This window comes from Sinohyriopsis cumingii, unplaced genomic scaffold (assembly GCF_028554795.1).
Source record: "Sinohyriopsis cumingii isolate HCF-2022 unplaced genomic scaffold, ASM2855479v2 utg001530l, whole genome shotgun sequence".
Lineage (NCBI taxonomy): Eukaryota > Metazoa > Mollusca > Bivalvia > Unionida > Unionidae > Sinohyriopsis > Sinohyriopsis cumingii.
In genome coordinates, this window is record NW_028316013.1 from 3,652 (window position 1) to 28,707 (window position 25,056).

At 35.3% G+C, this 25,056-nt stretch overlaps 1 protein-coding gene across 1 annotated transcript; it reads left to right on the forward strand.

The window, feature by feature from the left end:
- The first annotated feature begins 359 nt into the window (after positions 1 to 359).
- Positions 360 to 21,721, forward strand: LOC149771978 (protein mono-ADP-ribosyltransferase PARP14-like). Its single transcript, XM_089947993.1, has 4 exons — positions 360 to 1,321; positions 2,878 to 3,029; positions 10,819 to 10,993; positions 16,768 to 21,721. The coding sequence occupies exons 1-4, from the start codon at positions 874 to 876 to the stop codon at positions 17,052 to 17,054; spliced, it is 1,062 nt and encodes a 353-aa protein (XP_089804119.1). The 5' UTR covers positions 360 to 873; the 3' UTR covers positions 17,055 to 21,721.
- The last annotated feature ends 3,335 nt before the right edge of the window (positions 21,722 to 25,056 follow it).

Genomic DNA, 25,056 nt, shown 5'->3' on the forward strand with positions numbered 1-25,056 from the left:
GAAATAAGAACTGCAGATATTAAGTAGAATACATTGAGATTATACTGTGAAGAAATAAGGGGTTAGATTTAAGGGAGCAGGGTCCAGCAATTTTAAAGAACTTCAGTTTATTTTATAAAAGTTGATATCTATATTATTGATTTAAAGTAGGGGTCTGATATGCTTATCCTCTGACTTTGCTTTATTAAAATATAAAAGTTAGAAAATATGCCATGATCATGTTACAGCATTTGAATTCTTATTATTTAAAAAATTCTTTCCAATGATCGTTATGATCTGTTTTTCCTGTCTTCTCTCAATCAATCAGTGACCATGTTGACTGCTTGTGTGGCATTAGTCATTCAGTTTCTTTCATTCCACATAGACCAAACTACAGTAAATTACCTACACCTTAAATTTCTACTTCTAGTAATACATCACTTCCACATAGATATCAGTGACAGATAATACCTGCCTCACCATTTTTGAGAGTCTGTTTGTAAACATTATCTGATAGACTTTTTGATAATATGGTATTTATGAGGTTTTCAGGCATGGAAGATTGAAAAATAGAATTAAACAGAAACCTCCATAATTAGCCCTTAAATAGGTGTCAAGTAATTGAAACAGAATTTTTTTTTGCTTTTCAGCAGACAACATAGATCATGATCTGCTATCACATAATGCACCAGCAGATCAGGGTCTATGTTTTTGTTCTACTTCTACCAAACTGCATAGAACCAAATCTATCAGTATGTTGTGTGATGGCAGATTTGATTCAGTGCAGTATACGGCTGTATCCAGCTTATAGGTGTGTATATATAGTGATCAGTGTCATCCAGTATCTTTGTCACTGATATCTAAGTGTCATATCACACAGCTGAGTAGTCTCAAATGCAGTGCATCCACTTTATTCCTTATTTTAAGATTTCAGAGCTTCAGAAACTTGCTAAGCCATGGGGATTACAACTTACAGTGGACCACAAGAATGGTAAAATTACAATTGAAGGGGTGTCCGATGGAATTATGAAAGTGTCAGATGGAATTCATAGACTTATACGAGAAGCTGACAAGAAAGAACAAGACAAGAGGAGTGCAGAACTGCTGCAAAAGCTTGTCCAATGGCACTATATTGAAATTACTACAGAAAGTTCTGAGCTGAGAGAATACCCAGCTGATGTCAACTTGCTCATTGAGACTGCTTATAAGGACCAGAAACTATTTGCCACATTCCTAAGCAATGATGGAGATGAATACAAGATTGATTTTAGCAAGATGGAGGAGTTTCCTGTAAAGGATCCCAGTGACACTGTCACAGTTGTCAGAAAGGACCTTATACAAGGTATTATTTACATAATGCTCTTGACAAATATCCACCACACTCTTATAACTTTCACTGAATAATCTTTATACTGCTTTTAAATATGTGCCCAGTTTTTGAGAATTAACTTGGAAACATTCTGCCAAAAATGCCTGTATGTTATATTCAGAAATAAGCTAAACCTAATTTACAGCTAGTGACTTATAATTTGGTATTTTTATACCCCCATTCCTTATGCAGTGAAGTCGTCTTAATTTAATCCAGTCCATCCTTTCATATCTCATTTCATCATGGGACAACAACCTCTTGAGAAAAACCAATGTAATTTTGTAGTCATGTTCGTAGGCATATGTAGATCACAGGATTAGATTGCCACAACTTTAAGCTATTGTATGTCTGCATTTGGACCTTTTGGACTTGTTTTTATGTGGGGGGGGGGGGGGCGATGTGGTTAGCAAACTTATGGACCATTTTACGACAAGCAAGTCAAAGTTATACTAAGTAGATAAATCTCCTTATGGACCATTTTACCACAAGCAAGTCAGAGTTACACAAAGTAGATAAATCTCCTTGTGGACCATTTTACCACAAGCAAGTCAGAGTTACACAAAGTAGATAAATCTCCTTGTGGACCATTTTACCACAAGCAAGTCAGAGTTACACAAAGTAGATAAATCTCCTTATGGACAATTTTACCACAAGCAAGTCAAAGTTACACTAAGTAGATAAATCTCCTTATGGACAATTTTACCACAAGCAAGTCGAAGTTACACTAAGTAGATAAATTTGACTTGATTTGTGCCTAAATTTGGAATAATTGTCTGTAAAAATAAAAATAACCAGATATGTGTGGAAATAGGCAAGTTAAGTTGTTCTTATGTACAATAATCCATCAAGTCCAAAAAAGAGCTCAGATTCAGTTTTCAGGCATTTGTGCATTTCTAAAACACTCTGCATTGTTAGCTCTGCTGATCATGAAGTCAGTGGTGTTTATGGTACTGCAGTTGTCTTTCATGTGTCCATATAAGTCTGTGGATTATCTTTACATGTCTTGAATCATAATGAGAATTTTTATGAAACCTGACAGGTAGATTTCTTCACAGATTATTTCCTAACTGTAAATGATGCTCCTTTGATATTCAGTATGGCTACCAGGATGGCTCTGTTTAAAATCTTGTCACTTTTTTTTCTACTTTTGAGGACACTCATTAATATGGACATAGATATTTGAACTTCAGTATGCTGTATGTGTGTTTTTTAGTCAGATTTAATCTAGGGCTTTTAATTTGCCTAGTCATGTATCTAATGTGCAGAAGGAAAATCAGTTTATGGTAAAAGTAAGTCATACAAATTTTGTCTCCTGATGGTCTTCTCCACAGCTGAGATAAGAGAACCATCAAGATGGAGTCCAGGTTTATCATGAATTGTATGTAAATGGCAAAAGTGCATGCAATTTTAGATTTAAAATTTTTTAATCCAATTCTTTCTGACATTTGCTGAACTCTTTTTAAGCATATCTGTAATAAATACTCATTAACAAGTGAATTTGTTTGCCAATTCTCTCAATTTCACTACAGAGATGACTGTCTCTGAGTTTCCTTCAACATGGACAAAGATGGCACCCAATGAAAACCTCAAAGTCGTGAATCTACAAGGCACTGATAAGGAATACCAAGATGTACAGAAAGAGTTCCAACAGTCAGTAGGGAGAAGGAGGACTATCATAAAGGTAGTATTTTGACTGAATATTATAATATATCTGCATTACAATAGGCTACCAGATTTGCTCTACATGGACTCAGTTTGACAACATGATGGGTTTTCTCATTTCTCACACATTTTGTATATAATTAAATGAACATACATTGGCATTAAACCTATAAAAACAACAACAACATTTAGTGTGAATGACAGACTATAGGTATAAAGAGTCAGTAACTCTCAATTGCTTTTAAAATTCAGTGTGGGGACTATTTTAGATAATTTCTCAGTAAAAATTGTAACAGTTCATCTTTTGATGGAATTTGACCAGTGTGCAACACATTGAATACAAATCATACTCATATTAGATAACTCAATTATCTTGTAATTTTGCCATGTAAAAAGTCCAATTTAGACTCAGATATAGCATTGAAAGTATTTAATCCATAGTTCTTAAAAGGTCATCTTTTTACTTTGATTTATCACCTGTTTTATGCCATGTTCTTTATCAACTTGCCGATTCTAAAACGTTATCTTTTTGGTAGAGCTTACATGACAGTGAATGGAAATAATGATGTTCGAAGCAGTGTGACTATTCTAAATTTTGACTTCATGATTACCTAGTGAGATGGTGTTTCAGATGTTTTCAGTAAATTGAATTTGTTCATGACTGCATAGTTATCATTTTTGCACTGTACCATGCTAAGCATGATCAAATGTCAAGTTTAGGAAAAAGGTATAATTGCTAGTTGCAGTGTAAAGAAACAAATAACAAAGTTCTGTTTACTCGTTAGAATAATCACTCAAAAGTATTAAAATTTTAATGTTTGGTTATCAGTCTGATATATATTTTGTATGGACTATACATGTGATATTCATTTACTGGTTGGAAGAGAGAGGGATGATAGTTACAGTCAAACAACGATCTTTACACTATAAGCATTACCACCAGTGCTGCCTCAGTCAAATCTCAAGGCAGTATCACCAATTCCTTAGAGGGTCCTACAATTTTTGCCATCTGGGACCATCATGTATTGTGACTCGCACAGATCTGTCCTGGACAACCCATGACCACACAGTCCCAACTACTGGTTTGGTAATAAATCCCCCAATAGTCAGCACCAAACCTCTGACTCAGACTTTGTCCACTCCAGCCCCAGCAGTGGGTTAGATGATCCATTTTCCTGGGATAACAAATCCCAGACACAAGATACACATAGTGTCTGGTACCCACTCATGCTACTTCAAGCCCAGGTCTGTCTTGGACTCTATGCATAACAGGCACTGGATTTGGTGAACAAGTCCCCCATGATGTCCAGTGCTGGACCTATGAAGTCTTTGCAGACCAGTACCAAACAGATCCATCACTGGTGCTGACACCATTGCAACCCAGTACTGGCTATGGTAATTTCCCAGATATCCAGTATTCTCCTCAAATCTTTCTTTGATGACATTACAAGTGAAAACCTGGAGATCACCATGTCCAAACAATGACATAATCCAAGCTTTGTTCATCATCCCTGACTACCTGCTTTGCCAGCTTCTTTATTGCTACCATTGCATGAGGCTTCTTTGTCACTATACTCCTCTGTGTTTGAAGATGTACACTTGCTCACGAACCCCATCTTCTATCCTTAGCCCATTGATAACCAGGGATGACTGAGAGTTCCAGGTAAATATTGAAGAAGTGTTATGGCTGTTGCCTCAAGAGTTTTGTCTCTCTTATGCTCCACCAATGACCATTCTGCATCAAGCTATTAATCAAGAAAGGCTATCTTTGCATTTGAAAGTTTTGCCATCATAGGAAGGAAGACATAAGCCTTAAAATGTTGCTATTATGGAATGGAGGACATCAGCTTGAAGAAAAAGTTTTCTGACCTTCTGTAGTACTCAACTTCTTTCAAATCCTTAGCTCTTTCTCAAAAATGGAACCTATCTTTGATTCTAATATGTTTGAGCAAAGCACCTTTCAAACCACTCTCTGAAGCTTTAGTGACACTTCTTTTGTATATTATCTGCTGCCAAGTCATACTGACTACAGCAGGCAGGATCAGTGAAATTCATGCCTTAACAGTTGACCTAAACTATCTGCAATTCTGCCATGAGGATTCAGTTTCTCTCATGATGACCTGTGCTTTTATTAGCAAGATCTACCATTCATCATTTCATTAATGATGTATCTAGCACTATTCGTAGTCCATGTCTTACAAGAGACTCAAAACTGCTTTGCATCAGGATGCCAGAGCCAACTCCCAGGTAAAATAATTTAACACCCTGCACTTTTTTCATTATTTTGTATCATATTATCATTGAATAATGTTTATAAAAAGTAATCAGTATTTCGTGAGGACATAGGAGTCACGTTTCCACTGCTTCCAGCAGTGGTGTCAACAGATTATTTATGTTTTGGTAGAAGTTTCTCAGGTAATGATATGATCATGGGTTTGAAATGTATGCCATGCCCTCCTTGAATACAATATGCTTCAGATCTCCAGTAATGTTTCTCTGATCATAATATGAATGCACACTCCCAAGCCCTCAATACAGTTACATTCTAGTAATTGCATACACTTCTACTCCAGTAGTAACAGACAGTTGACAGGATTTGATACCATTCTCTCTAGGGAAGACTCTCATCTGACTTCTGTCTTTGCAACCTGATGACTTGTAGCATATTTATTCCTATAATAAGCCAAAACACTTTATTGGGAGTGCAGGATTTGCAGGTTACTGATGTTCCTCTAATGTATTATGACTGAGCAAGTATTATTGAAAACACTTATTTTCCTCCAAAAATTGATTTCCACAGAGGGATCATAGACATGCACAAAAAGTATTTTCATTTGACATATTTATCATCATGTACATGTCCATTCAACTTTATGTTTACAGTAACAACAGAATTTATTAAATTGAAATCATGTGCAGAATCCATTATCATGCAACTGTTAGATGGCATTTATAGGCTGGACCTCAGTGGCCCAGACACGACTACATTGAAACATGAATAAATGCATGACTGTACAGTCCACTGACTGAAAGGTTAAGTGATGGTTTAAACCGTATTCTGAAGACTACACTTGTTTCTGTTTATACCATGATTTAAAGAAGGCCATTGAAAGTATTTACATTGGACAACATTCCAAGGCATGCCAATCTGCTTTCTTTCCATTACAGGTATTCACACTAGTCATTAGTCCATGCATCTGTTGGCATGCTGATTTGCATGACTTTCCATTACAGGTATTCAAATTGGCCTTCAGTCTATGCATCTATTGGCATGCCAGTCTGTATGTGTTTCCATTACAGGTATTCACACTGATCATTAGTCCATGCATCTGTTGGCATGCCAGTCTGTATGTGTTTCCATTACAGGTATTCACACTGATCATTAGTCCATGCATCTGTTGGCATGCCAATAAGCGTGTCTTTCAGTTATAGGTATTCATCTAGGCCATCAGTCCATGCATCTATTGACATGCCAGTCTGCTTATTTTTCCATTACCATAAATTAGCATCCAAGTATAACATGCACTCATGTATTACCGCCAGTTTTTCTACTGCATGTAAAAAAAATGTATTAGATTACCTGTGGACGTATATAACCTGCAGGTTTTTGTAAAGAGTAATAAATGACCAAAATCTGTGTTGGCTTCTTTCGTTGTAAATAGTATAAAATACTACGGTATGATGAATCATCCTTTTTGCTTACCATCGAACCACAGCAGAACCATTTCAGCCAAACATGGTCAATTCATAACTCACCTTGAGTCATCTCAAATGTCCCGCAATGATGCCACATGCCCTCTTTGTAATTCAGAATCAATAAAATAGTCATCTACCCTTCTCATTTACAGTAGCTTGAAATCTGATTACCATAGTGAATCAGATCCATCTTTGGTAGGTTAAGATTTTAGTAAACACAACAGAATTGCTGCTCTTCATAAATTAGTAAGTTATTAAATTGAAGATGCTGATTTTATTATACCGATCTTGTCTTCTTGTTATTATATCATCTTTAAACTTAGAAAAATTTAGCTGAAATGTAAAATATAATTATATAATGAACATTAAACTCATTTACAATCTTGAACTTGGTGCATAATTTGACATAGGAGACAATATATACCCTGCAGGGGGTGGGGGTGCATGATAGGGAAAAACTTGGATACCCTGCATCACATCAGGTATTCACATTAATGGCCATCAGTTCATGCATCTTTTGGCATGCCAGTCTACATGTTGTTCCATTACAGGTATTCATACTGGCCATCAGTCCATACATCTGTTGGCATGCCAATCTGCATGCCTTTCCATTACTGGTATTCACATTGCTATCACTCCTTGCACATCTGTCTACTGATCTGCATGTCTTTCCATTACTGGTATTCACATTGCTATCACTCCTTGCACATCTGTCTGCTGATCTGCCTGTCTTTCCATTACTGGTACTCACATTGGCTATCACTCCTTGCACATCTGTCTGCTGATCTGCATGTCTTTCCATTACTTGTATTCACATTGCTATCACTCCTTGCACATCTGTCTGCTGATCTGCCAGTCTTTCCATTACTGGTATTCACATTGGCTATCACTCCTTGCACATCTGTCCGCTGATCTGCCTGTCTTTCCATTACTGGTATTCACATTGCTATCACTCCTTGCACATCTGTCTGCTGATCTGCATGTCTTTCCATTACTTGTATTCACATTGCCTATCACTCCTTGCACATCTGTCTGCTGATCTGCCTGTCTTTCCATTACTGGTATTCACATTGCTATCACTCCTTGCACATCTGTCTGCTGATCTGCATGTCTTTCCATTACTGGTATTCACATTGCTATCACTCCTTTCACATCTGTGTGCTGATCTGCCTGTCTTTCCATTACTGGTATTCACATTGGCTATCACTCCTTGCACATCTGTCTGCTGATCTGCCTGTCTTTCCATTACTGGTATTCACATTGCTATCACTCCTTGCACATCTGTCTACTGATCTGCATGTCTTTCCATTACTGGTATTCACATTGCTATCACTCCTTGCACATCTGTCTGCTGATCTGCCTGTCTTTCCTTTACTGGCATTCACAGTGGCTATCACTCCTTGCACATGTGTCTGCTGGTCTGCCTGTCTTTCCATTACTGGTATTCACATTGCTATCACTCCTTGCACATCTGTCTGCTGATCTGCATGTCTTTCCATTACTGGTATTCACATTGGCTATCACTCCTTGCACATCTGTCTGCTGATCTGCATGTCTTTCCATTATTGGTATTCACATTGCTATCACTCCTTGCACATCTGTCTGCTGATCTGCCTGTCTTTCCATTACTGGTATTCACATTGGCTATCACTCCTTGCACATCTGTCTGCTGATCTGCATGTCTTTCCATTACTGGTATTCACATTGCTATCACTCCTTGCACATCTGTCTGCTGATCTGCCTGTCTTTCCATTACTGGTATTCACATTGCTATCACTCCTTGCACATCTGTCTGCTGATCTGCCTGTCTTTCCATTACTTGTATTCACATTGCCTATCACTCCTTGCACATCTGTCTGCTGATCTGCATGTCTTTCCATTACTGGTATTCACATTGCTATCACTCCTTGCACATCTGTCTGCTGATCTGCCTGTCTTTCCTTTACTGGTATTCACATTGGCTATCACTCCTTGCACATCTGTCTGCTGATCTGCCTGTCTTTCCATTACTGGTATTCACATTGCTATCACTCCTTGCACATCTGTCTGCTGATCTGCATGTCTTTCCATTACTGGTATTCAGATTGCTATCACTCCTTGCACATCTGTCTGCTGATCTGCATGTCTTTCCATTACTGGTATTCACAATGCTATCACTCCTTTCACATCTGTCTGCTGATCTGCATGTCTTTCCATTACTGGTATTCAGATTGCTATCACTCCTTGCACATCTGTCTGCTGATCTGCATGTCTTTCCATTACTGGTATTCACATTGCTATCACTCCTTGCACATCTGTGTGCTGATCTGCCTGTCTTTCCATTACTGATATTCACATTGGCTATCACTCCTTGCACATCTGTCTGCTGATCTGCCTGTATTTCCATTACTGGTATTCACATTGCTATCACTCCTTTCACATCTGCCTGCTGATCTGCATGTCTTTCCATTACTGGTATTCAGATTGCTATCACTCCTTGCACATCTGTCTGCTGATCTGCCTGTCTTTCCACTATAGATTGCAGCTCTCCTTCAGAACATCAATTAAAACCAGACTGACAATTTATGTTGATAAAACTGGAGACAAATAAGTTTTTCACCACTAAAATTGTTGTTAATTCGGTACTGTTTGTATTTGTTGGGTACTTTTGATGTAATTACCAACTTTGAACATAAAATGGAGTAATATTGATGTGCACTAAATCTGTGTGGCATTTATACATTTTTAATATGATGTATTGATATTTTGTGTGTATTCTGCATTCACTGTATCTACCTTAGCCAGGTAAAGCTGCACATGAATTTCTTTAACTCTTTACCTTCTGCTAATGCATATATGCGACCATAAAAATAGTCTTGAACCCCAGAAATGCATGTACAACCTGCTAATAATACTCTCTCTGTCCTGGCTGGCTCATACATGCGTTTCTGGCCAAGTCTTTTGAAACCCCAGATACGCATATACATGTTTCATATTAAAGCTTTGTTTTGGATGAAATTACAAACATTCGTTCTCTTTTATAATATTTAGCCAATGAAAATAGTCCTTACATAAAATGATGAACGTATTCTATTAGTAGTTTTACAGCATATAAGTGGGAAATTCTATTGAAAACGAGGTAAATGGTGACAGTAAAACAATGTCAACATTCAAGTATTCTGACGACGATTCTGATGGAAGTTTTGAAGGATTTGAAAGTGATGACATTGATTTTAACCAGATTCAAGATGAAGGATTGGACATTAGTATATTAGTCCTGTTTCAACACTTGACATTTCAGATTTATCTGAATCTGAGGATGAAACGCGATAGACAATCAAATCTGGTCGGAACACGTGAGACCGGTAAATGTGGATTACTTTACAGCAGTTTCAGGGTCAGCATTTATTTTATATTAAAATGCAAGGGAGATAGATTTCTTTTTACATGCTTCAGGCAGTATAATCATAAAAAATTACCAAATCTGCAATAAAATAGTGGACACATTGGTGTGCAAACTAGTGGTGAGAAAAGTAATCTAATATACATTTTAAACACAGATATATTGAGATATATTTTTTTATTATAAATATGTGAATATAAACATTGATTCCTGTGGATTATATGTACTTGTTGGTGGAAATGAGTGGCACAAAACATTGGTAAGTGTTTTTAAAAAAAAATTTCATTAAATTACATAGTTTGCATGGGACACAATTGATACAGAAAATGTAAATAACTCAAGAAGTTCTCACTCAGGCAGCCATTATGATGCTCTGGGGTTCAGCCTACAAACAGCTGCTAGAAGGCAGGCTGCTAATCAGGCTTAGTAGCCAGGGCAGCAAGTACTTGCAGAAGGTAAAGAGTTAAGCCACCATAAATAAGCAGCTGTTGCAAATTCAGTTGTGTTACATTACTCCTCTGTTTAAAATAATCAGGATTTGAACCACATATTTTAATAGAAGTATAATAGGTTATTATTTAAAACTATAAGATCTCAGGATGGGGACACTTTTGTATGATGTTGTCATCTACTTTCCTAGGATTTTATCTACAATGTAAACAAATTGTGTTTCAGTTGATTTTATGAGGCAGTATCTTTACCTAGATGCAATTTTATTATCTTATTTCAGTTGGAGAGAATACAGAATAGAACCTTATATCAGCAGTACGAAGCAAAGAAGAAGCTGATAGAATTGAACAATCCAGGTCACGAAAATGAAAGTAGTTTATGGCATGGAACAAGTGCAGATTCTGTGGACAGCATCAGCATGCATGGCTTTAACCGCAGTTACTGTGGCAAAAATGGTAAATTAAGATTATAGATGTTTCAGCAGCAATGGGACTTTTGCAGTATTTTGATTTCAGCATTAACTTCCTAAATATTCTGTATTCATGACAAGATGAAACTGAAAATATGTACTTTATAGGTAGGAAATGCCAACATATGCTACTGAAAATGTGTACTTTTATAGGTTGGGAATGCCAGCATATACACCTCTCCCTTGATAACTCACGCACAACAGGGTCCACAAACATAGAATGCACAATAAGCGAGGGCATGAATTACTGAGGGATCTCCAAAATGTTTGTAAAAAAATGCTCACACATTGAGAAGACCTCGGGGAGTGGGGTAGGGAACTGGGCTGTTTAATGACTGAATCCTCATTTTACAATCCCATCGATAATAATAACACACTTTTTCTAATGAAGTTGTTCATTATTCTGTATAAATAACATTTATTTTCAAAATATCCAACATGTGAAAGATCATTTTTACTGGTTTCAACAACCATCATGTATACGCATAAACATCTGTGCATTACATCACTGCTTTTTGTTTTGTTGATTAGTCTGGTTTCTAGAGTGGTATTTAATCATATGTGCCAAGTTGGGAGTCAAAACAGCAGAGAACTAGACTAACTATTGATACACCGCCAAACAAGATTCTTTTTATTTCAAAACCTAATTTTTGTGCTGTTCAATTAGTACAATATTGATGTCGTGATTTCATTGGAAGTAATAGTGAAACTTATTATCATCCTTGAGGATATCTCTAAGTGCCAGCTCAGGAAGCCTCTAAAACTCACTTGCCCACACTGTTCAGTATCTGAAACCAAGCTCTTTATTTTACGAAGTATACATTTCGCTTGGTTGCCTTGTTATCTTTGATCTTTGGGTATTATTTGCATTTTGCTGGCCACGAGGGAATGGTCTGTGTTACAGCTGGCACTGTGGTAGCTGTGGGTGAGGAGGACACTGGCCAGTTCTGCACGCCTGGTGATGATGAGGTCTAGCTGGTGCCAGTATCGTGAATGTGGGTGTCTCCATGACACCTGGTGGATCTCCTTGCACTTGAAGAAAGTGTTGGTCACACATAGGCTGTGGGTGCAACACATCTTCAGCAGTCACTGACCATTCTTGTTGATCTTGCCTCTTCCGTAAAAGCCGAGACAGGTGGACCAGGCCTCATGGTCAGCTCCCACTCTAGCATTGAAATCTCCTAGTAAGTAGAGGCCTTCATTGTTTGGGATACTTGATATTGCTTGATCCAGAACCTCAGAACTTGGGGCGTACATGCTGAAGATGTTGACCAGGCCTAAGGATATTGAAAGCCGGAGGGCAAGGATTCTCTCAATACCTGATGATGGAGGTTCAATGCAGGCGACTAACACATTCTTTTCGGCAAAATTTACACCGTGCTGCCTAGGTTCCTCTGAGGGCTTCCCTTGCCAAAAGAAGATGTAATTGGCTTCTCTGATGGTGCTGCTGTCAGCCAGTTGGGTCTCCTGGAGGCAGGCAATGTCGATGTTCAGTCAGGAGAGTTCTCTGTCAATGACGGCAGTCTTCCATGCATCGTTGATCTGATGTAGGTCAGCGGTCAGTCCAGGACACATGGTCCTGATGTTCCAGGTTGCAAAACAAAGAGCTGGAGTCTTCTTATTTCTTCTTTGGGTCTTTCCTAGTGCAGAGGTTGTGGCCCACTTGTCGAGATGGTTCTCTAAGGTCCACGCACCCAGTGAAGCAGGCAGGCCATTGTGGGCAGTGCCTTACTGACTGGGGGCTGTCCATCTTGAGGTGGGCGGTAGCTGTCCAGTGAGACATGGTGATCTCTCCCACCATCAGAAGTAACCCCTGGTGCCAAGCTCTTTACCAATCAAGCTCTGACTTAGAACCGGTAAACTGCTACTTCTTGTGTTCTGTTGATGTCATACGACGATGCTGGAGTGTCCTCTCCAGTGGATCTATAAAGCATGGTCAGGGTGGTATGGAGAATCAGCTGTTGCCCATGCAGCAGATCCCCCCTCTCCATGTAGCTGGTGGACCCAAGGGAATGATGAATGTTGATACAGCTTGGCACCACAGCGTTGCTGGAGTTGCCGGAATGATGTTGAAGTCAACGTCAGACTGCCTTAGGGACTCCGTCTCTGGATTTTCTGTCGGGGTTTACTCTATGTCCTTTATTTGATTCAAAAGATTTAATTAAAGTGATAATAAAAGGAGACCAGCTTTTAATTCAGTGCAACAATATGATAAATACTTAGCAAGTCAGTTATCAAAACACGGTCAGCATTTAATTAGGTTCTTGGAGAAGTGCTTGCGGACATGGCTGTTATGGTAGATTGACACATTTGACATTTAAATACATGTTGCATTTATGATGATTACACTTAAGAGGAACTAAAAGATAGAATTGAAACACAAATTTCATTTAATAAAAATTATTTAATTGGCATTTAAATATTAATGTACAGCATACACTAAACGTAAGTGACATTTTCATTGATCAAAATTTCCTTGAATATCTTTAATTATGGTATACTAAGAATATCATTAGGAAAGAAAATGTAACCAATTATATGACTTCTAATTAAAAGCTGATAATTTCAAAATGGTGATTAAAATTTACAGGTCCTATCTACCATTTACGACCATAAAACGAGCGACATATCAGCATTTCAGTTACCAATTTTAATTCCGATTTTCTTCAAGTTCAAGTAATAGGGATGAATTTTTGGGGTATTTTCTGGTTAAAATATGGGATCCACACCTGACCCCACATTATAAGCGGTATGGAAAATATGTACTTTATAGGTGGGGAATGTCAACCTATACTGTTGAAAATGTGTACTTTTTAGGTGGGGAATGTCAACCTATACTGTTGAAAATGTGTACTTTCTAGGTGGGGAATGCCATCCTATACTGTTGAAAATATGTACTTTACAGGTGGGGAATGCCAGCATCTGCTAGTTTTAAAAAAAAGATGATAAAATACCTTTCAGAGTTTTAGGATAACAGTCAAGGTAAAGAGGCATAAGGTTTTCTTGTAAAGAATATTTGAAGAGAAAGTACATGTAAATAATCATGCGATTTTATCGTGAACAATATTTGAAGAGCAGGTAAGTATAAATAAACATCAGATTTTAAGAGAAAGTAAATGTCAAAAAACATTCAAAGGATATTATGTTTTAAAACTTAATTATTGCAATAACTTTTGTGTCAAGTTAAAATATACCCATTATTACTTTTGTTCTTTTTTTCCCCACTCATTAAGTGTATTTAATGCAAAACCACTAAAGCTTGAACTGAGGGCTCTTCCAGGACAACATACTTTGGTCCCAGAGAATTCACTTTTAATGTGGAGTAATCACCCATACATACATGATACACTACAGGCAGATAATTCTATTGAATCTAACGTGCTGAACATTTACTTTAACCCTGATAGTGTGGCGTTGTTTTTGTATGACCCTGTTACCGATGCTGATTTATTTCTAACTGCACCATCTGCATAATTGTTTCAGAACAATACAGACTTTTTGAGCCAAATCCATATAACTGTTTCAAAGCTAATGTTTATATTCAGATTGGGTAAAATTGTACAAAGTCATGTGTATATGCATGCAGATTGCTAACACTAAAAATGTCAGTGAAATTGATGTGTGTTCACAGTTACCATTGCAACTGAATAGAGAAAGAACTTGGAAAGGTATTTGTTGAATATAAATCAAATGTAATGTGTACCTTTCTATCAAATAAAGTTATTCACAGTCTCTGCAGGGACATTAATATTTTTTATCTACATATCACTTATATCCTCAGTTCATTATTTTTAGGTCTATGCTATATAATTTGTACTTTCAATCATATCCATGCATCTCATAATGTTATAATATTTAGATGATGCAAAAGTTCATTAGTGTTATTAATCACAAATTGTCTCCATATAAAATATAATTCTTATAGTTCATTGAGAAGGAACTAGTACTAATCATACTGAAAATGATAAATAATTATAAATTTACATTGATTGCCATAGTGACCAAAAAGTAATGTTAGTTTTTGAAAGGTTTACAAGACTTTTTAAGTATTGTTAGCAGAATATTTGATCCAATTAAAACTGCATTCACTTTTAAAAGAATTCAGTGTGATCAATCAAATGACGGTCAAATACTAATTATTATACATGAAGACTAAGTCTATTGACTATGTTGTAGTATGAATAGAATACTGTTTATGCAGTTACGAAAGTCAAACTTGGGTGAATAACAGAAAACTAATTTTCTCATATGAAAATTGTTTAGAGGCAGATGTCTAACAGATTTTTATGTAAATACATCTTTATGCAATTCTGTTGTTAGCAAGAATAAATCTGACAAATACAAGTAACTCTATGTATGTGATGAATGTAATGCCTGACACAAAATTCATTTAGAATTTTATCATCAAATTCTTTATCACATCATGTAGAAATGAAACAAGAATAAATTTTTTAAAAATATAATAGAATGCTCAGAAAGTTAGGATTTTATTCATGGATTTAAAGACTTTTAAGGCTATTTCTAGACCCGTGCTAAATAACATTTTATTTTTGCAAGCTCCATTATTGAATTTTCTGTACATCTCAACTTTCATTTACAGTCTATTAACATGCAAACTTTATGCATATCCCTAATAATGGATACATTATATTTGTTTTATGTGTATGTGTGTGTGTGTGTGATTTGGATTTTTAACATAGCTTTAACAATTTCTCAGTCATATCGCTATGATGTCTGCAGTGGCAGTTTAAAGTGATGTCTAGCACTGGGGCATCATGCCCCAGACATGTAGCATGACGTCCCACCCAGTCACATTATCTGACACCAGGCTGACCAGTCCTGACACAATTCTCTTAATGCTGAGCGCCTAGCAAGGCAGCTGTTTGTACCATTTTTATAAGTCTTTGTTATGACTTGGCCAGGGTTTGAACACACAGCCCCTCACATCCAAGGCAGACACTCTAGCCCCTAGACCACCAGAGTGGTCTTGTGATTTTTTTAATAGCTGTATAATTGTTGCATTCTTTAATGCATGATCAAAAACATATTTTTAGAATAGCTTTCTTTAAACTTCTCAAATTGTTTTAATATAATTTTTATACATCTTGTAATGTTCAGCTAGTTTGAGCACACTTGTCAATGGTCTCCTCTCAAAGATCCTATATTCTTATATTTGCATGCAAGTCATGGATAAAAGAAACCAGATCATTGAGATACTGATTGTTGAAGCCACATTCTCTTGTCTATCTCTGTCAGATATTTGCAGTTTCATTAACTCAGTTCTGGTGTAAAACATTCTCATGCCATTCAATGTGGAAAATGTGAAAATATTCTTGTCTCTCAAAAATACTTCCTATTTCTTGAATAACTCAGTCCTGGTGTAATATATTCTCATGTTTCTCACCTTGGAAAATATGAAAACATTCTGTCTTATATATTTACCCTTTCTCAGATAACACACTCCATCCCATTGTAAAGCTTTCTCTTGCGTGTCATCATGGATAATTAGAAAGTATTGAAAACTGCAACCAAATATACAGTCATACAGTGCTTCAAATTTCTAAGATGTATTTGGATTTCATTTTATTTAAAAAGTCAAAGATCAAGGAAAATTTTCACCTAACTGATATTTCTACCAGCCAGAACTTGTGTGACAGCAAACATTTAGAACAAAAAACTAGTCATATGATACTTTTAGGTGTAGAACATAATAATCCATAAAGCTTTTTTGTGTATTTGTATATTTTTCCTTAATTGTAGCCACAGTCTATGGGGAAGGTGTGTACTTTGCTAAAAATGCCAGCTACTCTGCCACTGACACCTATTCCAAGCCTGACCCCTGTGGCAACAAGAGGATGTATTTCTGTCGTGTTTTGACTGGACAGTACACCACAGGCAAACAAGGAATGAGAGTTCCACCACCCAAATCTGTTTTAAGTCTAAATGACTTGTATGACTCTGTGGTTGACAATACCAGTAATCCAAGTATATTTGTGATCTTCAGTGACACACAGGCCATCCCAGAATATCTAATCACATTTAAATAGACACACGTAGGTTATATTTTCTTCTTTATTTTTCACTAGTCATAAAAATTATTACTCATTGGTCTTATTATTTAATTTTGTATCAGACATATCTGATAAATTCTTGTTCTTGCAACTTAAAGCACTGTCATTAACACAAATGTAACTTGATGATTTTGAAAATTTGGACTCCATTTGTTTCTTATATTATTGTTCGTGCCCTTTGTTATGTGCCTTTCTTTTACAGTCTACAAGAAAATAATCTTGTGAATTGATTCATCTTAAAGATTTAGCTGCAATAAGTCCAGTAGCTGTTATTATGTCCTATTGTATTTCATAAGAAAATTAAATTGTGATATTGTTCAATTTCAAGATATCACTACACTAAGCCAGTTAGATGTTATTGTATTTTGTTGTAGTCCATAAGAAAGTCATTAATATTTTTTCTCATAGTTTTCCTAGAGATTGTCTAACCAATGAAGAATGTTACATGCATTCAATAGAAAGTAGCATTAAAGCCTAAACAGAAAATAAAATGTTTATTGAGGTGAATTTCTTGGCTTTTAAGCTGGATGACAGACCAAACTGATGTGGTTTAGCGAATCTCAATTAGGTCATTTTGCAATAAAAACCTCTGGTCATTTTAGTCAGCTGCAACTTTCTATAAAGTGCAACATGACATATGTAGACTTTTGAATAGGTTCCTTCAATTCAATAAGATGTCTTGGTGATTCAGAACTTATAACCTGTGTATTGTATTTCATCAAAAATGTAAAAAATGAAGGCAATATATAAGGAATTTATTTAGTTTAGTAATATGATAAAACATTAGGGAAACATATTTAATTTTTTCTTAGTAAAATTGCAATTGTTATAAAGTATTAACCTTGACCATTGATTTTTTTATAGTTATATAATTAAACCTGATTGATTGTTGCATTTTTAAAGGTTATCGGAGATTGGAACAAATTAACTGTGTCATGCAAGTTTCATTTTCTGTGGGGGAAAAAAGGTAATTTTATGCTTTTGATGGCTATGAGCAGCAGTGTTTTCAATGTGCGATGGTTTGACCAGATTTTTTTCTTCACAATCAAGCTCACTAGCAATATCGGAAGAAGCACATGGACATTCGGAAACGTTTCAGCGTCTCATAGAGAGAGAATACATATCAAGGTTAAAACAGAATAAGCTTGCAAAAAAAATGTCTATATCTCCACCCATTATGATCAAAAAATCTAATTTTAATTATCTTAACTTTTAATAATTAAATTCCGTTTGAATTTAATGTATTGAAAATGTTTAATACATTAATTTCTCTATTCTGGAATTGTCAGTGTTTTACAAATTTACAAGTTTTATGCTTAATTATTTCAATACTTGGTGACTTTATTTTCCCCTTTGAGTAACCTCTTTCCTTTGGCAGCCTATTTAAGTTTACCTCTGTTATCTCAGGCAGCCCAAAATCTAGGCCAGTTTATGTACATGCTGCCACATGCTGCTGGCATATTGGTTGACAGTGGATTGTACAGTATAGTGCAAAGGTAACACATACGTAAGTTGTCAGTATACAGGTGTTTTTCAAACTGGTTTTGCATTTTGCCTTCATTTAATTAAATTTTCAGTTGTTTATTTTCACAGTGTAGATCTTATTCACTGATGAGAAGTTGCACACTACAGACTAATTTAACTTACATGCATATACAGCTATGTATGGTAAATTTATATTTTTTTATGCCCCACCCCCACTATAACACTTATCTTGACAGCCGCTTATGTCGACAGTATTACCCCAAACCTGAGGATGTCACGATAAATGGGTAGTTCTGTACTCGATACACTCTAAGAGATGAATCAGGCTTACAGATTATTGCTCATGTTGGAGTATTTTAACACTTTAGAAACCTGATTGTGATCAGACTTGGTAGTAATATCTGCCAAATTGCATCAGGGATGGCTCCCCTAGCGATGGTGTGGCTTCACATAGCAATCAGGTGGAAAAACCGTTTCAGTCTTTTTCTAAAATACAGTCAAGTCAGTCTTGACTAAACTTGATAGGAGTGTATTATTGGGCATGCTCTATTTTAATTGACTTCAGGATGTTCCCTGGCAGTGTTGTGATTTCCATAATAATTGTATGGCAGACCTATTTTTTGAATTCTCCAGAACAAATGTCTGAGCTATGTTTGATATAACATGGTAGGAATGGTTCTTAGGTTAATATGCTGTATTACATATTTGTGCAGGTTGATTCACCTAGTAGTGGTGTGGCTCCAATAGCAACCATGTTGAAAACCTGTTTTAGAAGATCATGTTTTTTCTTGAATGGGTGAGCCAGTTTTGATTCCTCTTGGTAGGGGCAGTTTGGCTTACATAGCATTCATATGGTAAAATCTGTTTTCAGCTTTATTTCTAAAACAACCAAACCAACTTTGATCAAATTTTGGTAGTAATTTTTCATTGGAAATTTTATTTCAAAATTATGCTCAGGATGGTTCCCCTTGCAACAGTGCAGCTTCCACAGCAATCCAATGACAAAAGCTACTTTTGATTTCTCCTTTGGATCGGCTGCACCAAGTTTAATAAAACTTTATAGAAATGATTCTTAGACTATGGTTTACTAGAATTTTTCCTGGTTGGAACCACAATTAATGGTGTGACTTCCATAGCAACCAGGTAGAAAACCTGTTTTCAACTTCTTCACCATGGCTCAGTCAATTTTGATTAAACTTGTTAGGATTTGTTCCTTAGGATATGCTGTGACAATATTTTGCAAGGTGACTTGCCTCACAGTGGTGTTCCTTTCATAGCAACCAAATAAAAAACCTACAAATGGTACTTTTTTCCAAACAGGTATGGATATTGTTACCAATATATTGTTTTTAAAAAGCAAACTTCATATAATGACTTTACAAAACCTACCCAACCATATCAGACCAAATTTTATAAGTAGAGTTCTTGCATGAAAACTGTTCACATTGATATCAATGTTCCATAGGATATGCTGTGCTAGACTATTATTCAAGGTGACTTGCCTCACAGTGGTGTTGCTTTTATAGCAGTCCAATAAAAAACCTTCAAATGATATTCCTCTCTCAATGGGTATGGATTTTGTTTCCAGTATATAATTTTTTTAAAAGCAAAATTCATGACTTTCCAAAAACTATCGAACCATACCAGACCATATTTGATAAGGAGAGTCCTTGCATGGAAATCTTTCACATTTATATAAAAACTGCCAATACAATATCTAATAAAGCTAAAGTTACTGAAAGTCTACGCACAATTAAACAAGATGTTAAATGCCACCAATTACAACCAAATAGCTGGAAATCATACTGATATGGGTGTCCTTCAACCCAAATTACTGCCTTTTTTATGTAAATTTGCCTTGTATACTAGGTGAGCAATATCAGGCCTACTTGGATGTCTTGTGCTAAGTTGATTGTAAAATTATAGTTTTTATAGTTTTGTAATACTAAGGCAAAAACACCTGAATAGATCAAATACTGTCACCAAATGGAAATAAAGATTATATTCCAGCTAGCATCCACGCATCGCAACAGATTCTACATGTGATTAGTTTGTTTTTATACTTACCCTTTTTTAGGCTGCACCCAAAATAAATGATTCTTCAATCCATATTTAGTGAGTATTGGCTCAAAACATGCAATTCTGTTAAGTTATTCAGTCACTCGTAAGAGAACAATTTTCTAAGGAGAGAAAAAAGTGTTCCTTTGCCCTAATGCATCATATTCACTCACAGTGATAGAAATAACAATACACACAAAGGTGTTCCCTTGCCCTAATTCATCTTCACTCAGAGTGATAGAAATAAGAATGCACACAAAGTGATTTTGAGTTCTTCTGCTTCACAGTAACCAGTGTTTATTCTCACTTGCATGTCAATCAAAATGCAGCTCATAATCTGTGTATTTTCATGTATTTGCCTACCAAACATCTGAGAATTGTTTTATTCCTCAGAAATAACAGATTTTGTGCTTAAAGATTTGCCAAAACTGGTTATTTTTCAATAAATCTTTGAATTTGATTCTCTTATGAGAAATTGCTTATATACATTGACCATTTTACACCAGCTGATTGGAAGTATGTGTTGCCCCAGAAAAGAATTAATTGAAGCCAACTTATTAGATCTGCACCTTCACTAGGAAAGCTTTAAATTGCACCAGTAGATTTTAAAAGGTTCTGTTTAACTTTTGTTTTAGAATTGTAATTATACAATTTTTTTTAGGCATCAATGTTCACCCACTCTTTCAGGTTTGTTGAAAGCCTCACCCTATGAGATGGGGCTTGAATAACTCTTTTAGGATTCAGAGAAGATGTATGATCCTACATCAATACCACTGGATAGATTATTTTCACATTTGTGGTGGTCTTTACTTTTTGGAGGCCATTAATTTTTCAGCTGTCATAAGCAAAGTCCAAAGACTGTGATATGATTAAGGTATGCATGTATTTAAGTAGCTGCTGGACATTCGTATTACATCTAATGCAGAAATGTATTTGGTAAGTGGATACAGTTATAAATCAAAAATTGATGTTGTGGAGGTCTTTGTCTCATTTTCTTTTTAAATTTACATTCAGATTGTACAAGTGAAGAACAATATTTATTGACTAAGAATTATTATTAACATTCCATCTAGATTGCAAATAAAAGAATGATAAAAACATTTTGCATTTTATGTTTGGCTGTATTTTGTTTTGTATGGTCTTTGTTGTTTTCTTTATTAATCCCCTCATTAAAGCTACAGTACATGATGTTATTAAGTAGATTTTTACATGGCCCAGTTCATCAAATAAATATTGATGGTATAAGGATCATCATTTTCATTCTATCGCCATATTCCTTTAAAGTATTTTTATTAGCAGAAAAGCAGAAGAAAATTTTGTTTTCTGAAATTATATAAGGCAGATTTATTCTTTAACTACTTTATGGTTTAATATTGATAACATCCTAAATGCCTGTGCCATTTCCAAATAAAAATAAGAAATGGTCTATATTTTTGAGCCATGCCTAAATATTCTGTATCTGATTTCCATTATAACATTTACACACTGAAATTAATTAAGAGTAAATATACATGTAGGCATTGATGAAGTATGCTAAGTATTTGGTATGAGGTAGGGTTTCAGTGACACCAGTAGGATTCAGCAAGTATTGATGCAAGAAAAGATGTATGATCCTACACCATTACCATTGGATGAATCATTTTTACAGTTGTAATGGTCTTTACTTTTTGGAGACCATTAAGTTGTCAGCTGTCATAAGTAAAGTCCAAGCAATGTGATATAGCTACTGGACATTAGTATTACACCTTCATCAAATTTAGAAATACATAGATTTGGGAACAGTGCAAGCATTATTCCACCAGTAAGGAAGCAATCTGACCTGAAAGGCGAGAGGATCTATTCCGTTGGTTTGAGTCTCGGATTCAGCTAATGTGGGTATGTGAGAAAGCTTGCCAGTAGCTTCTCGTGGGTTGGTGGTTCATTCCGGGGTTTTCCTGGGTTCTTCCTCCACCATTAATACTGGCTGTCATGTATAGACTATTGTGTGCTGAAAAATGGCATTAAACCCTACAACAACAAACAACAACAACAACAAAATCCATCATCCATTTAAGGTTTCCACTTGCAGTCTTAAATATTGCATAATGATACTGCCAAAACCCATCATCCATTTGATGTTTCCACTTGCAGTCATTATTGCTAAATGAAGACACTGCCAAAAATCCATCACTCATTTGTTGTTTCCAATTGCAGTCCTTATTATTACATGAATACTGCCAAAATCAATCACCTATTTTATGTTTCCACTTGCAGTCGTTAATATTACATGAAGTCAGTGCCAAAATGCATCAACCATTTAAGGTTTCAACTTAGTCTTTAATATTGTGTGAAGACACTGCCAAAGTCCATCACCCAGTTGATGTTTTCACTTGCATTCTTTAAGATAACATGAAGACACTGCCAAAATCAATCACGCATTTTATGTTTTGATTTGCAGGCATTATAATTATGTAAAGATACTGCCAAAATCCATTTATTTTGCTCAGTTTCATTATGGTTATTTCATGTACTGACATTCGTTATCAAAAACATGTTAATCTACGCTTTTAAAAAGTATTGATAATTTATTTGTAATTTCGATTTCAACTCCGAGTCTTGTATATATAGCAATTCCATTGATGCCGAATTGTATCTGCATAACAGATGTTTGGATATTTATGATGGATGTTGTTTTCTTAATTGCTACATTGGTGATCTCAGTTCTTTCAATTCAAGAATATAAATTCGTTCCGGGCTACTACTTCAGAAAGTTCAAGTTCACAATTTTTCTTAAAGACCATTATAATTTAGAAAACTATATTGGAATCAAATCTTAAAAGAAAGAAACATTACATAGATTTGGGAACAGTGAGAGCCATTATTCCACCAGTAAGGAAGCAAAATGTGTTGTAATTCAAATGCACGTAATATTGCATGACGCACATTTTAGTGTATACTATGTTTGTTATATATAATGTCATTTAGTACCTGATCAACTGATATGATCAGAAAATTCTATCTCTTTCTCTGTGTTTTTCTTTAATCTTACAGTAACAAAAAAGTATCATCTAGAACTACATACAGTACAAGTTTGTATTACATGTTTGTATCGTCCGTCCTATGTCAATACCACACCCCCATATAAAACAAACAACAAAATCAAAACTCTCAAACTTTTAATTTAAGTGCTCTAACATTATTAGTTGCTAAATATCCAAACACAGTAATCAATACTTTTAGTCTGTTTTTATCTTGTAATGCTTCAAATTGTGTTATATTTATTAATGAATTATAAATAGTTATATCCATCGATTCAGCTTTGCAAAACATCTATCCATTTACAAGTTTTGTTATTTTTGAAAAATATGTCCAGCTTCTAGCTGTTAGTTACAGGTCTATTAATCTCTATTACTGATGCTTTTGTCTCTAACAATGTAGAAATGTATTCCACATAATCCTTTTTACCAAATCTTATACACATTTGTTATGTAATATGGATTATTAAAAAAATTTATTTTAGCTAGTTTCTATTTTTTTAAAAATATTTAATATATCTCGTACATCTTCTCCTGCCTTTGATTATAATTTCACAGCTCATGCATACTTCTAAAATACACCTTTTCTGTTACAATAAACTTTCCCTGATCTGTTTGCCATTGATCTAATTCAGAGTACATATCAGCTATACAAATAGTAATCAGTTTGAATAAACCAAAAACATGAATCTTATTTCCTCTTCATATGTTATTTCATGAAATCTAAATTAAATTATATATGTTTTCTGATTCTCCAGCTAGTAATTCATCCTAATGTTCAGAAAATTTAATTAGAATCTACAATTAAGGATGTTTGTATTAAAATACATTTAATTAATAAAGAAATGGTATAATAAATAAAAAAAGATGACCTCATTATTCCTATGAAACATTAATATCGCATTTATCACTGGTTTCCTTATTCAGTGTGTTTATAGTTTATACAACTTATATAAAACTTTATTACATTTGAATGAATTTAGTTAATTATTGTGTTAATAACTGACTTTTGTAAGACTCCAGTGCCTCAGTTTTTAAATATGAACTGGTCAAATTTTGATTTTTAAAACAAATAATTGTTCAAAACTGATCACTACTTTTAGAACCAATTTATTATGGCTTATGTCTAAATAGTTGTCACTTTCATGTTTTATTTGGATTAATGGATTAATTTGTGACTCGTGAGACTCAACGGATAGATTTTCTTCAATATGACATAATGATTACTAATCTATTCGTTTTGAGACAGAAACTTACTTGCTTTGCTCTAATTTTTTAAAACCCTATTTCTTGAAAATAATATGCCTGTATAATAGACATGGTGGGCCAGGTTAAAAAATAATGGGGCAAAAACAGCCGGTGAAAGATGTTACTGGAAGCCGCAGTCCCAATCCTGCATGCAGGTGACTCAGACCTTTGGC

Bases quoted from the DNA above. Each gene is read 5' to 3' on its own strand.
- LOC149771978 (XM_089947993.1), top strand. From the start codon at position 874: ATGCAGTGCATCCACTTTATTCCTTATTTTAAGATTTCAGAGCTTCAG. The intron at 1,322-2,877 runs GTATTATTTACA...ATTTCACTACAG, and splicing joins CAGAAAGGACCTTATACAAG to AGATGACTGTCTCTGAGTTT. The intron at 3,030-10,818 runs GTAGTATTTTGA...ATCTTATTTCAG, and splicing joins GAAGGAGGACTATCATAAAG to TTGGAGAGAATACAGAATAG.